The 13,286-nt window shown below is 58.3% G+C and overlaps 2 protein-coding genes across 3 annotated transcripts in view; both read left to right on the top strand.

The window, feature by feature from the left end:
- The window catches only part of CLTCL1 (clathrin heavy chain like 1), a 97,178-nt gene extending 89,553 nt beyond the window's left edge, over positions 1-7,625 (top strand). The window contains exons 30-33 of one of the 2 annotated variants that reach the window (XM_082697423.1): positions 2,906-3,127; positions 6,257-6,332; positions 6,835-6,874; positions 7,092-7,625. In XM_082697423.1, the coding sequence (XP_082553549.1) occupies positions 2,906-3,127; positions 6,257-6,332; positions 6,835-6,854 (318 nt within the window). In that variant the 3' untranslated portion in view covers positions 6,855-6,874; positions 7,092-7,625. The remainder of the gene's footprint in view (positions 1-2,905; positions 3,128-6,256; positions 6,333-6,834; positions 6,875-7,091) is intronic. The other variant, XM_082697422.1, reaches the window with a different exon arrangement.
- Positions 7,626-8,186: 561 nt separating this feature from the next.
- Positions 8,187-11,582, top strand: SLC25A1 (solute carrier family 25 member 1). The gene is made up of 9 exons (XM_082697571.1): positions 8,187-8,421; positions 8,763-8,870; positions 9,038-9,137; positions 9,220-9,358; positions 9,877-9,961; positions 10,089-10,193; positions 10,382-10,497; positions 10,580-10,653; positions 10,855-11,582. The coding sequence occupies exons 1-9, from the start codon at positions 8,337-8,339 to the stop codon at positions 10,967-10,969; spliced, it is 927 nt and encodes a 308-aa protein (XP_082553697.1). The 5' UTR covers positions 8,187-8,336; the 3' UTR covers positions 10,970-11,582.
- The last annotated feature ends 1,704 nt before the right edge of the window (positions 11,583-13,286 follow it).

A 13,286-nucleotide genomic window follows, 5' to 3' on the forward strand; every position in this document is an offset into this window, starting at 1 on the left:
AACAAAAACACCAACGTGAAAATTCCATTCATAATACTTGTTCTGCCATTGAGCAGTGGCTCGGTACTGGTCTGGACCTGGATCCAGGCATCTGACAGCCACGGTGGGCTGCTTGGAGAGATCCCAGGCCCTTGAAGGCATTGCCTTCGCTCCACCTGGCCTCAGCATCGCCCCAGTGGGGTAAACTGCACTTGCATGAGAGGGCCACTGTTGCCCTGTGCTGTGTGGCTAAGCTGATTTCCAGGGGTTCCTCATGCCACGAGCCTCTGGGGAGCCTTTTCTCAGGCCATGAGCTTGACCTAAACATGTTACTTCCAGAACTGTCCTTGGCATTCCAGAGTTCCTTTCTAGGATGAAGACAGGCATCTCTCAACAGCACATGGACCAACGCCACAGAACCCTGGACATCAGGGACACGTCAAGCTTCATCCTAACTGTTACCTCCAGTTTGGGATTGTTATGTGACTTGTCCTCCATTTTAGTGGCAGTGCTCATGGTCTTTCCTTGGGTGCTGACAGAGGAACTCTGAGATAATCTGTTGGGGGTACTCAGGCACTGGCACCAGGGGGAGGCAGTGGGGCTGCATGCAACACACCAGTGGGAAACTGCCCCTGACTAGGAGTTCCCAGCTGTCCCCTCCTGCCAGTATACACACCAGGGTCTTGAGTGCATGGCCTCTCATCACTCATGCAGTGAGTGAGTGAGTGAGCAGTGCTGTGGGAGCTGCCAGCCGGGCATCTGGCCCCTTCTAACCAGCAATTCCACTCGGAGCAACGTGTGCCAGGAGGAGAACCCACAAGGACAAAGCCACAGGCAGAAAGTTGGCATACTTTACAGTGCCCCGATTTTCAGTGAGGGTGACTGACCCCCAGGGAATGTTTGGCTGTCGCATCTGGAGGAGTGGTGCTACATCTAGTAAGTGAAGGCCAGGGTGGTGGTAGAGAGCCCATGATACACGGGCTACCCCCCACCACACACACACAAGTGTCAGCCAGGCCTTGGCAGCAGAACCAGCCATGCATTGAAGGCCTGGGAGAGTGGGTCACGGTGTGCCACCTGGAGGGCTTGGTGAGTAGCCACTGCAGGCTTCTAGGACAGTCATAAAGCAATAAGAAGCATGTTTCCAGATTGCAGAGGTTGGTTGTAAAAGCACAGTCGGTGCTTGGCTGTCAGGTAAGCACTTTGAAGGAGCCAGTGGAGTTGGGGGAAGGGTGGTAACTGCATGTGGGAAGCTGGGATTGTTAGAACCAGCGGGGCAGGTGGAGCATGAGGGGATGTGTTAGGACATGGGGAAGTCCAGGCTAGGGGCCCACACATAGGCGTGTGGGTTCACGGACCCCCTCGTGCCCATGACTGAAGGACAGGAGATTGCAGAGGTGTAGTCACAGGCTGGGGACAGTGAAGGACAGGGTGAGAGCTTGGAGCAGACCCTTGGCAAGTGCTGACCAAACCAAGTGGTTTGGGAGGGAGGTTGAGGAATGGGGGACGAGGTAGAGAGGTGCACCAGTAATGACATGGGTCAGGTATGGTGATAAGAAGTGGGAAGGTGTGGGAAAATCTGAGATTCAAGCTTAGCTTCAGGATGCAGGGAGAGGGCACAGACTGAGAGATCATCTTTGGGGCTCATTCCCCCTGAATCCTCTAGGAAACTGCCATCGGACAGTTGGAGCACAAGGGTTCCGGAAATGTCCACTTTCTGATGATGGTGGTTGATGCTATGAGAGTTCGTGAGACAGTCCCCGGGCCTGTGGAGGAAAAGAAGTGCCCACTTTTGGGTGCACATTAAAGATGAGCCAACCACGGGTGGGCCCTGCTGGACTGGAGGATATGTGGGTAGAGTGCCGAGCAATGATGGTATTGGTGTCAGAGGCCCAGGGAGACCTGAAGGCATCCTGGAGCTGTCACTTAAGCTGCCCCTGACTTTGCCCCCCACCATAAAAAGGCCAGGTGACTTTGTAGGAACAGTGTGGGGATGAGGCAGGACTCAGCAGAGGCAACAAGCAGGTGGGAGAGGATCCTTTCAGGAGCAGGGACAAGAGGGCCCTCCACTGAGCTGGCTTAGAGGACTTTGGGTCCCATGTGGGAGTCTCATGTCGGAAGACTGAGCAGGCAGGGAGCTGGGACTGCCACAGCAGGCAGCGGTTGGTGGGCAAGCAGAATGCCTTTGAGACCCGTTGTGGCTCCCAACTGAGAGGGCTCCCCTGCGGCCTTCAGTCTCGTGTCTGGAAGGGCACTGTGGGAACACCTGCTGCAGAGGCCTGGTGGAGGGTCAGGAGAGTTTAGGCCATTCAGTTCTCACCATTGTGGCTAGAAAATCGAAATCACTAATTTACTGATGACTACTCACTGGGTGGATATGGTTCTTTATGTTTTAGACAAATATGAAAGTAGTGATTAGGGATTTTTGAGAGGACTTTTTTGTCAGGAAGAACAGGCAGATTTCTGTTTCTTGAGGACTGGCTGTCCCTTGCAGCTGCTGCAAGGATACTGCTGGTTGTTGAGCTGAGCACAGCGACTCTGACCTTTACATCTCGCCCTGCTAGCTCTGTTACCATCCCTCTTCAGCCCTACCCCCGAGCAATCCCATGCACTCCTTTGCATGCCAGTCCAGCTACGAGACCAGAGCCCGTCTCCCAGGGTGCCTGCACCCATGCATGTCACCTCCCTCTGGCATCTCAGCAGGTCTGTGAGAGCCTGCTGCCAGGAGCACACTTGGTGCCCTCCACGGCCCTCCTGGAACTGATACTCCTTCCTACCGGAGGGCATCTGAGTCACAGAGACCCCTCTGCAGGCAAGGATGGCCTTCACAGAGCCTGGCACTGTTCCGTATCCTTCTGACCCAGAAAGGGACTCAAGGCAGCGCCAGGCAGGGCAGACCTGAGGTGTGCATCTGCCTTGGTTGCAGGACGCTATGCAGCATGCCGCAGAGTCCAGAGATGCCGAGCTGGCTGAGAAGCTGCTGCAGTGGTTCCTGGATGAGGGCAAGCGGGAGTGCTTCGCGGCTTCTCTCTTCACTTGCTATGACCTGCTTCCCCCGGATGTGGTGCTGGAGCTGGCCTGGAGACACAACCTCATGGACCTGGCCATGCCCTACTTCATCCAGGTGATGAGGGAGTACCTTAGCAAAGTAAGTACAGCCTCTGTACTGGCTTCCTGGCTGCCATGTAGCACAGCTGTGACTCTAGCCCAGGTCTGTGGAGGCCCTGAGGTGGCTGGTGGCCTGTGGGAGTCAGCCCAGGTGGCCCAGCCAGCCCTGTCCACCTTGGAGAGTGGCTTAATGCCTTCACAGTTGAGTGGTTTTCTGCCCAGCATTAACGCATTCTAGAAAATCACTTCAGGGAGCTCTGCATAGAAATGAGCACTTCCGGGGCACCTGGGTGGCTTAGTGGGTTGAGCCTCTGCCTTCAGCTCAGGTCATGATCTCAGTGTCCTGGGATCGAGCCGCGCATCAGGCTCTCTGCTCGGCGGTGAGCCTGCTTCCTCCTCTTTCTGCCTGCCTCTCTGCCTACTTGTGATCTCTCTGTCAAATAAATAAATAAAATCTTTAAAAAAAAAAAAAAAAAGAAAGAAATGAGCACTTCCTCTTGCATCAGCTCTCCCACACACTGCTAGGAGACACAACGGGTGAGCTTGCCCGCAGCCAAGGTCTTCTGTGGTGAGAGGACAGCGAGGCACTAGGTGGCAGTGCTCCCCCGCACAGCCCGTGGGCTCCATCCCCATATGGTCAGTTCACCTCTCAGTGTGCCTCCGGTGGAGTTCGGGTGCATCTGTTGGCAGACCTGTCGTGGTAACCCCCTTTTGCTGAGCACTTAGTAGGAATGGTAACACCTTGGTAGGTAGGTAGGCATCCCCTCTACAGCTGTAGGCACAGGTTTGGGTCCAAAGCTGCATATCTCCCTGCCCTTCCAGGCCATACTCATTCTCAGTAAGTTGCTTCTACCACTTGGTGGCCCTAGCCTCCTACTCTGGCTTTCTTTGCCAGTTGATGAGCTGTTTAACAAGGTAGGAGTATCTGATTTTAACTCTCCCTGTGTGGAAGCTCTAGGCATTCCGGTCTGGGGCCTAGTTGAGGCACCATCCAGAGACCCTTGTCACCTAGTCTGGTTTATTTCTAAGGCTGCATAAAAGCTGCCACAGTAGCACCTACTGGCCAATCCAGCCATACACCTAACATTCTTCCAGCCACATGGAGGCCCCACAATGCTAAGAGGCCACTAGGTTGAGGTCTTTTTCAGTGGTGTGAGGGAAGGGAGGGGGCTTTCAGGGGGGTTAGTGCGGGGTTAGGGAGGAAACAAGAAGTGCAGGGGCAGAGGGTATCTGGCACTGCCAGCTTCAGCCTGAGACAGCTTGCTCTTTCTGCCACTTGCAGAGCCTCCTGGGAGCTGCCCAGCCTCTGGCAAGGACTGCCCCATGGGTCATTCAAGACCATCTCCCTGCTACAGGAGGAGAGACTGCCAGAGTGTGTCCTAGTCCCATTTGCACAGCACATCTGAGCAGGAGGGCTCCCAAGACTCTTCAGGGGACAGGAGAGGGGCAGTCCTGTGGTGATGTGGGCTGATCTCCAGGCTACTAAGTACACAGACTGGTAGGATTTGCAAGAGTCCCGGTTCCTCCACCACAGTGGATGGCAGCTCCCTAAAGGAAGTTTCTGTGCTGTGTGGAGCTTATCTTCAGAAACTGTTCCACTCTTTCTGTTTTTCCCATCCCTAAATTGTCTTAGCCACAGTCTATCTGCTCTACCCCTACATAAATAAGGCTTAAATCTCTTCCCAGAGACAAGGTCCATGGGTTAACTTAAGAGGAACTCAAATCACTTGGACCTTCTTTGCCTCAGGGGTTGGGCCCTCTAAGGGACCTCAAGGGCTAGACAGGAGCAGACTCCCTCTCTGTGATGGATGATGGAGCTCATCCTGGTGGCCACATCATTTTGGTCGACACTGCAGCTGCATGGCTACTTCATAGTGGAGCAGTGTGCTTGGGCTACAGCTGCTTTCCTACTGGAAGGACTTGCTCCCTCGCCCTGGGTCCCCAGATACCTCCCGTAGCCTGGGAGGAAGGCAGGCTGCTGTCCCACATTCCTTCACCAGCACCACACCTCATGCCTGTCATGTTGGGAATAGGGATAAAGGTTTCTTAGGCAGTGGTGGGATGTGGGCTGGGGCCTAACAGACTAGACTGCTGTGAGGTGGAAGGGCCCAGACAAGGAGGCCCCAGGCCCTTCCTCCCTAGAGAACCAGGCCCAGGGCCTCTTGATTCATTTGGGAAGCATGAGGACCATCCCTCTCTCTGAGAAAAACCCACATCCCTGAACCCCCTGGCTCTCGCAGTGGAGGATACAGGCCTCGCTTAGACCTCTGCCTGGGTGGGAGCCAGCTGAAGGAAGAGAGTATGGATTGCAAGTCCTCTGCACTGTCTTGCTCCTTCCTCACCTCAGCTCTGGTCCCAAGGAGGGAAGGGGAAGGGTACACAGGACCAATAACAAGGCTGCTTCTGCTACGGTTCTGGTGCCTGGCCTGCTCTCTCCCAGGCCCGAGTACACACAGGGCACATAATTTTTTCTTCTTTCTGATTCAAGTGCTTGTTTTGGTGGGGGCAGGGGGTTCCCAGAAACACAGTTGCTATCACCTCCGCTAGCTAGCACAGTGCGGTCTGCCCCTCAGACCTCTGGCACCACCTTGCTCTGTTCCCTCCCCCTCAGTGTGTCTACTCCAGCCCATGGGTACTGCATGGGGTAGCCTATGGTAAAGGCTTGAGGAAGAGCAAGGAGGCAGCCTGTCCTCAGATGGCTGCCACTGCCCCCATTTCTGAAGTGGCTCATCCGCCTTGCCAGGTGGGATGTCCCAGATGTCAAGTGACTGGTCTCCTCAGGAGGGGTGGGCAGCCTGGACTAGCTAGATGTAGGAAGTGTTATGTCGTCCTGGAGGTGCCCCAGTATGCAGAGGAGGGCCCAGCCCTGTGAGCTATGATGCATGTGCACCCTGTAGTCAGCGGCCACAGTCAGTGGCCACTGCTGTGGTGGAACAGCCGTGGGGGGGGTCATTAGGGCCCCCTGGGCACTCCATGTCCCCCCAGTTATAGAGGCTTCACCTTCCTGCAGAGCAGGGCAGTAGTCACTGTGGGTATAGTGTCTGCCCTCCAGCCATCCCCACTTGACTTTCCTGGAGGCTGTGCTGCCTCCTGGCCCCACACTCACCTCCTGGCCCAGACTGAACGCAGCCTGTCAGGTGGGTACTCGAGCGCTGGCACCTCTTTGCAGGTAGACAGACTGGACGCTTCGGAGAGCCTGCGCAAGCAAGAGGAGCATGTGGCGGAGCCCGCCCCTCTCTTGTTCGGTAGGTGGCACCCCACTGCCCCTAGCAAGGGGAGTCCTTCCTTGGCTGGGCTTCAGATCAGAGAGGGAATGGGCAGGGTGGGAGACAGGAGAGCCACAATGGCTGCCGGGTATAGAGAAGGTCAGTATCTAAGAATGTTGAGGCGTGGCCATTGTCCTCCCTTTTCTGAGGGTCCCTGCCTTCTGTGAGGGCACCCCTGCCTGCTCTGTGTGCCTAGCCACTGCCCAACTCTGTGCTGCTGCTGTGTGCTGCTCTGCCTGCACTTAGGCAGCGAGGCTGCTGCTGACTTGGACTTGAGAGCCTGCCTGAATGGCCTGGCGGTTGAACAGATTAGCTGGTGTCCTCTGCACCGAAAGGCTGTTGGGTTCTGGAGTGTGTTGCGGTACTAACAAAGGCCTGAGGGTGTGGTGTGAGCACGCAGCACGTCTCCCACCACTGTGTCCTCTTCAGGGTCATTGTGTCCTTCCTACCACCACCATTAATGTCAATCTGGTTTTTTTAGATTTTGATGGGCGTGATTGAGACCCAGCCAGTTGAGCTAAGTAAGTGTCCCATTTTGGGACTAGCTTACCCCCTAGCCTGGCCAGCCTCTGTAGCTGGCCCCACAGCAGCAACTCCCACTGTCCTTGTCCCCAGGCCCCTCTTCAGTGCCTGAGCTTTGGGCGGTCAGGGCTGGTCTTCGACCCTGCTCCTTGGGCTGCTGGCCACTCGGAGGCAGCAGGAACTCTGCTCACCCTCCTTCTGCTTCTCCCTTTGCAGGCCAGCAGCTGATGCTGACAGCCGGCCCTGGGGCAGGCCCTGCCCCTGCTGGCTTCCCCTATGGATATGCTGCTGCACCTGCCTTCGCCCAGCCTCCTGTGTATGGCTTCAGCGTGTAGTGAGCGCTCAGTGGCAACACACCTCTATGGGGATAACCTCAAGAAGTGTGTCACCCCGAAAGCACAGAGGACCCTGATGGGAGGCAAGGACACCTGGACATTATTTATTTTGGCTGAGGCCCAGTGATGGCAGCCTCTAAGCCATCCCCAAACCAGGGGAGGCCAGGGTGGCCACTGACTGCCCAAGAAGAACAGCTTTGGTGGACTTCTTCCTCCAGGCTCTCTGGCTGGAGCCAGGCATTCCTGGGGAGTTCTGGCAGGGATTCCCGCCCTTGGTGGGTGGGGGCGACGAGCTTTCCCTCCGCACTGGCAGAGCTGCCCCCTCCAAGCCACTTCGCAGACGCAACTGTTAAGGACCTTCTAACCTGGCCCTGAGCCTCCTACCGATCATGAATATTAAAGTCGGTTTATCAAGGCAAAGCTTCCCTGCTTGATGCTGGTGTGGGTAGCAGGGGACAAAAGATTTGCTGGGGCCTCTTTGGGATGTGGGTCCAGGGAGGAAGCTGCCTAGGGGCAGATAGCCAGGGTGTATTGGGAATCTTTTCCTGCGTGCTCTGCATGGAGCTCTAAATACCTAGCTGGGAATGGTAGCCGCACAACCCGTTGGGTTTCGGAATGCCAAACCCTCAAACATCAGGGATGGGACTAGCCCCATGTGCCCCATGGGGGAGGGAGTGGTCTGCACATCTCTCCAACCCCGATCTACGGGGCTCCGGTCGCTCAGGCAGACGCCACGACCACGAGCGCCGCTCCTTCCCCAGCCGGATTCTGCCTGATGCCGGGGCGGGTTTTAGAAACTGCACCTTGACCCACAGATCCAGGCCCGGGCACAGCACCGCCTCCCAAGGACCCTGGGCTCGGTCATTGGCTGGGCTATCGGCCCCGCCCCGACGCCTGCCTCGCTTGCCCCGCCCCGGCCTCAGTTTCCCGGCCGGCGCGGGGCGGGCCGGGGGCGGGGCCCGCCTCGGACCACGCGGGGCGGAGCCCGGGAGCTGACGCGACCGCCCCGCCCCCCCGGGCCATAACCGGCCGCCGCCGCCGCCGCCGCCGTCGCCGCGGACCGAGCGCGGAGAGCAGGAGGCTCGGACCCGAGGTCGACGCCGGGCGCCCCGCCTCCTCGCCTGCCATGGCCGCTCCCCGCGCTCTGGCGGCCGCCGCGCCCGCGTCCGGAAAGGCCAAGCTGACGCACCCGGGGAAGGCGATCCTGGCAGGTGGGCCCCTCCGGGACATGGACCCCCGGTCTGCCCCCTCCTTTGGCCCCACTGCGCTTCCGGGTGGGCCCGGGACGCCGAGGCCCCGCCCCACTTCCGGGTCGGACCGGGGGGCGCGGCCCTGGTCCCTAGCCAGCGCGTGGGGGATCGCCCGGCTCGTAGCCCCTCCGCGCCTAGCCAGGACTACGTGGGCGGGGCAGGGGAAGCTGCCCGGCCTCCCCTACACCAATGGAGTGGGACAAAGTCCGGGGCGGGGGAGGGGCCGGTGCACCAGCGGCGGCCGGCGGAACAACCCGGCCGCGGGGCGGTGGTCTCAGGGTCCCGGTCCCTGGTCCCCTCAGGCGGCCTGGCGGGCGGCATCGAAATTTGCATCACCTTCCCCACCGAGTACGTGAAGACACAGTTGCAGCTGGACGAGCGCTCACACCCTCCGCGGTACCGGGGCATTGGTGAGTAGGGGGCTGCCCTTGGCGGGGCGGCTCGCCATAGAGAGGGCCGGCACCCAGAGGACACGGCCGGACCCTGCGCTCGGGGAGCAGCCTTGGCGGGCTGCGGGGAACTGCGCGGGGGGCGGGTCTCTAGGGCGGCTGGGGTCGCTGAACACCCCCTCATCCAGGGGACTGCGTGCGGCAGACGGTCCGCAGCCATGGCGTCCTGGGCCTGTACCGAGGCCTCAGCTCCCTGCTCTACGGCTCCATCCCTAAAGCGGCAGTCAGGTGAGGTGGGCTTGGGTGGGTGGCCGCGGGAGGGCATCCCCGGGGGCTGCAGCCCCTCTCACCCACTGCCTGGCTTTCCCAGGTTCGGGATGTTTGAGTTCCTCAGCAACCACATGCGAGATCCCCAGGGACGCCTGGACAGCACTCGGGGACTGCTGTGTGGCCTGGGTGCTGGCGTGGCAGAAGCGGTGGTCGTCGTGTGCCCCATGGAGACCATAAAGGTGGGGAAGGTTCAGTTGGGGGAGGCTGTGCAGAGGGGTGCTAGGGTGGCTGGGGTCATCCTGCTTTTGTGCTCCATGGAGACCAGGGAGATGGAGAGGGTCCTGCTGGAACAGGACAGGGTGTGCAGGGGGAACTGCCTGGGGGGCTGGGCACAGGAAGTGTGCAGAAAGGACCTCCTTTGGAGACTGGACTCTGTCCTAAAGGCATGGGACAACTGACTGTTGGGGTTTTTTTTAAAAAACCCTTTTATAAACAGAAAATATAAGATAACATGTTCCTTGCCTAAGCTGTGGGAAATAACTAGCAAACATAACTGCAGCGACTCTTTGGTAAGGCCAGCCCTCTTGCTTGCTGGGGCCTTGTGTCTCATGGTGTCCTTAAGTAGCTCTGTTTCCAGGTGAAGAGCTGCATCTCCAACCCTGATCTGATCTTTGTGAGCCCTGGGGCTGGGAGCCAAAGGGCCAAGTGCCCTTCCAGGGGCATCCTGGGAGCTAGGGCCTTTGCGTTCCTTTCACAGGTGAAGTTTATCCATGACCAGACCTCCCCCAACCCCAAGTATAGAGGATTCTTCCACGGGGTCAGAGAGATTGTTCGAGAACAAGGTAAGCCGGCTGGCCTGAACTTCCACTTCCTGCTTTGGTGCTCTGGTGTGCCACTTGCCCTGCTCGCCATTCCCCAGCTGAGGCCTGGAAGGCAACAGTATGACTCCCATGCCTGCTGACTCCCCAGGGCTGAAGGGGACCTACCAGGGCCTCACAGCCACGGTACTGAAGCAGGGATCTAACCAGGCCATCCGCTTCTTCGTCATGACCTCCCTGAGAAACTGGTACAGGGGTATGTATCTGTTGGGTCTGCAGCCCCAAGACCCTACCTCCAACCACTCTGGCAGTCTTCCCTGCCAGGACCTGGCCTCCTGGGGCCCCCACATTCCTAGGTTCTGGTCCATGCTCCTCCCCAGCCCTGAAGAGCCCTCCCCTTTGCCTTCCCATCATTTTCTGATTGCAACTCCCACCCACATCCAGGGGACAACCCCAACAAGCCCATGAACCCACTGATCACTGGAGTGTTTGGAGCTGTCGCTGGTGCAGCCAGTGTCTTCGGGAACACTCCTCTGGATGTGATCAAGACCCGGATGCAGGTGGGGCTGGGGCCAGGAAGGGGGTAGGAAGTCTGTGACAGGGGCTAGCTGCTGAACCCTGTGGCATGATGCTGTCCTGCAGGGCTTGGAGGCGCACAAATACCGGAATACGTGGGACTGTGGCTTGCAGATCCTGAGGAATGAGGGGCTCAAGGCGTGAGTGGGGGAAGAGCAGGGCTGTGGTCCCCACCCTAGGCCCTCCCCATACCCGCCGCCAGCCCCAGGCTATCCCTTAGTGAGTCCTTACCTTTAGGTTCCTGTCCTCTGTCCCTCCGATCCCTGGACCCACTCTCACTGTCCAAGGACACTGTTCTTCATCTGCCTTCTCTCCTCCTACCTCTCCCCCCCCAACCCCAGATTCTACAAGGGCACCATCCCCCGCCTGGGCCGGGTCTGCCTGGATGTGGCCATCGTATTTGTCATCTACGATGAAGTGGTGAAGCTACTCAACAAAGTGTGGAAGACAGACTGAGTCCCCGAGGGGTTCTGCATGGGGGTTGCTCCCAGGTGCCTCCAGACCAGTCCCCACTGCCCTCTTCTCACGATTCCAGTGCAGTCGTGCCAAAAGGCCCCTTTTCCCTGTCCTTGCACTCCATGGCCTGGGTCTGTCCCCTGTAGCCATTGAGTCCACATGTCCCTTAGTGCCGTGTGTCCCGTGGTGTGTGACACCACCATTGTGTCCATGTGTCCGGCCAAGGCTGGGTGTCCCTCTGGCCTGTGAATCTGTGCCCACTTGTCCATGTGCTTACTCATGAGCCGTGTGCCTGTGTTTCATGTTCCGTGTCATGTGACCTTGTGCCCCACTTCCCGGGGTGCCCATGTGGCTTGGGTCCACGGCCCTGTAGCCATGGCCCGGTCCCAGCCCGGTGCCTTCCACCCTGGGCAGCAGGGGCACTGGCCCCGGCCTACCACAGCTGCCTCCGGGCCTCAGCCTGGCCTCACCGCATTCCAGGGGCTACGTGCCCCCTGCTTCTCCCGCCACTGGCCTTAACTGGCCCTTGGGCCCTCCCTCCGCCCGGGACAGGGTGGCACCCGCCACTCTCAGGACCACCCTCCCATGGCAGAATAAACCGGATCCTGTCGCAGTCTCCTGTCCCTGTGTGGGCCCATGTGTGAGTGTATAATGAGTGTCCATGCCTCTGCAAAGAGTAGGCCCACCCCCTCACCAGAGGATACTGGCAGGGGAATGAGGAAGCAGAGTACTAAGCAGGCTGGTGGGTGAGCCAGCTGTGACCACAGCATCAGCCCCCAAGAGGCCTGGCACCATTACACCAAGGAACATCTGGACTTTGTCCAGGCCATGCTTTTATCCTGTGAGCAAGATTCTGCAGGGTCAGCTGGTGGACATGCTTTCAGGGTCACCTGGCAGGCAGCACTGAGTGGACAAAGTGTAGAACTGCCCCATCCCAGGGGTTGGGCCTGGGAGACAGTGCTCCAGAGCTTTGACTGACCCTCCGCCTATGGCCCAGCTTAACTTCTTACTCCTCACAGTTTCTCTGTGGTCTAATATGGGGAAGGGCTGTGGGGCATCCAATTTCTGAGGCTCTGAGCAGGGGCCCTTTGCTCCCTCCTTTACCCTGGTCGAGAGGCAGCTTTCCTGCTAGACAGGGTAGAAGTGCCTGTTTGCCCCCCCCCCCCCCCCCCCCGCCCAGATCAGGAGCTGGGAACCACAACCTGGGCCAAAGTGGAAGAGTCCTGAGAGCAGGATGGGATAAACCAGGCCCCTGGCTGAGCGGGGGCAGAAGGCACTTTGCTGTCCAAGTGATCCATGGGTAAGAGTCATGCAGGGTTTGGCTCAGATTGGGAAGTAACTTGCCAACAGAAGCCTTCCAGTAAGCAGGTCTGGTCCCTAAAAGCTGGTCCTTTTAGGGGAGATTGCCTTACCAGTGCAAGCTCCCACAACATCCAGATCTGGGGCATTTAGGGATCAGGGGCAGATCTGAGTGACCATTGTGAGCTTAGGGGTACAAGGAAAATGCTCTTGAAGGACTGGGCAGTGCACACTCACTGCTCTTGGGAGGTAACCAGTCTTAGTCACAACTGAGGAGAGAGGGCCCCACAGCAAAGCTTGCCTGCCCGCAGGGGCCAGGGGCTGTCTCCCACACATACATTCCAGGGCTTGCAGGCCCAGACACAGGCCACTGGCTCTGGGCCTCACGAGCTTCACTGTGGTGACAGGCATTGCTGGCCCATGGCACAGGCCACTGAGACTAGGGAAGAAGAGAGCATCTGTGGTCAGTGGTGGGGAACAGAACCCTGGCTTCTCATTTGTTCACTGTATGACCTTGAACCAGTCACCTAGTATCAGTTTCTCAATCTGCTAAATGGTGACAGAAGAACACAGCCCATCCATATAAAGTGCTTAGAACAGGAAGCCTTTCTATGCATAGCTTTTTTCTTTGGGTTGCAGGTTATTTACAGTCTGCCAGAGTTCCTAGAGCAGGCAAAGCCCCACAGCTGACCCCTGAGGGGACTCAATGCCCCCCACCCATACTGACCTCCAGGAATGGTAACCATTCACTGACTACACACCAGCATCCCAGAAGCCTGTCCCCTTCACCCTTCACTGGGAGGATGGGGCTGAAGCTGCACTGGTCTGAGAGTAGGACGTGAGGATCCCCCACCCAGGAGCAACCTATTCCCCATTCTCTCTCCAGGGGGGTCAGGAGCCCTACCATAGCCCAGGTCCCCTTTCCTGTGCCTCACAGCAGGGTGTGGACAGCAGTTAGCCCAGCCACAAAAGACTGAGCTGGATTGAGTCCCCAGGGGCTATGGTTAGAGAAGAGCCA

This window comes from Mustela nivalis, assembly GCF_964662115.1.
Source record: "Mustela nivalis genome assembly, chromosome: 14".
NCBI lineage: Eukaryota > Metazoa > Chordata > Mammalia > Carnivora > Mustelidae > Mustela > Mustela nivalis.

Excerpts from the sequence above, each read along its gene's own strand:
- SLC25A1 (XM_082697571.1), top strand. The coding sequence starts at position 8,337 with ATGGCCGCTCCCCGCGCTCTGGCGGCCGCCGCGCCCGCGTCCGGAAAG. Across the intron at positions 10,498-10,579 it reads TGATCAAGACCCGGATGCAG|GGCTTGGAGGCGCACAAATA; the intron begins GTGGGGCTGGGG and ends GCTGTCCTGCAG. Across the intron at positions 10,654-10,854 it reads AGGAATGAGGGGCTCAAGGC|ATTCTACAAGGGCACCATCC; the intron begins GTGAGTGGGGGA and ends CCCCAACCCCAG.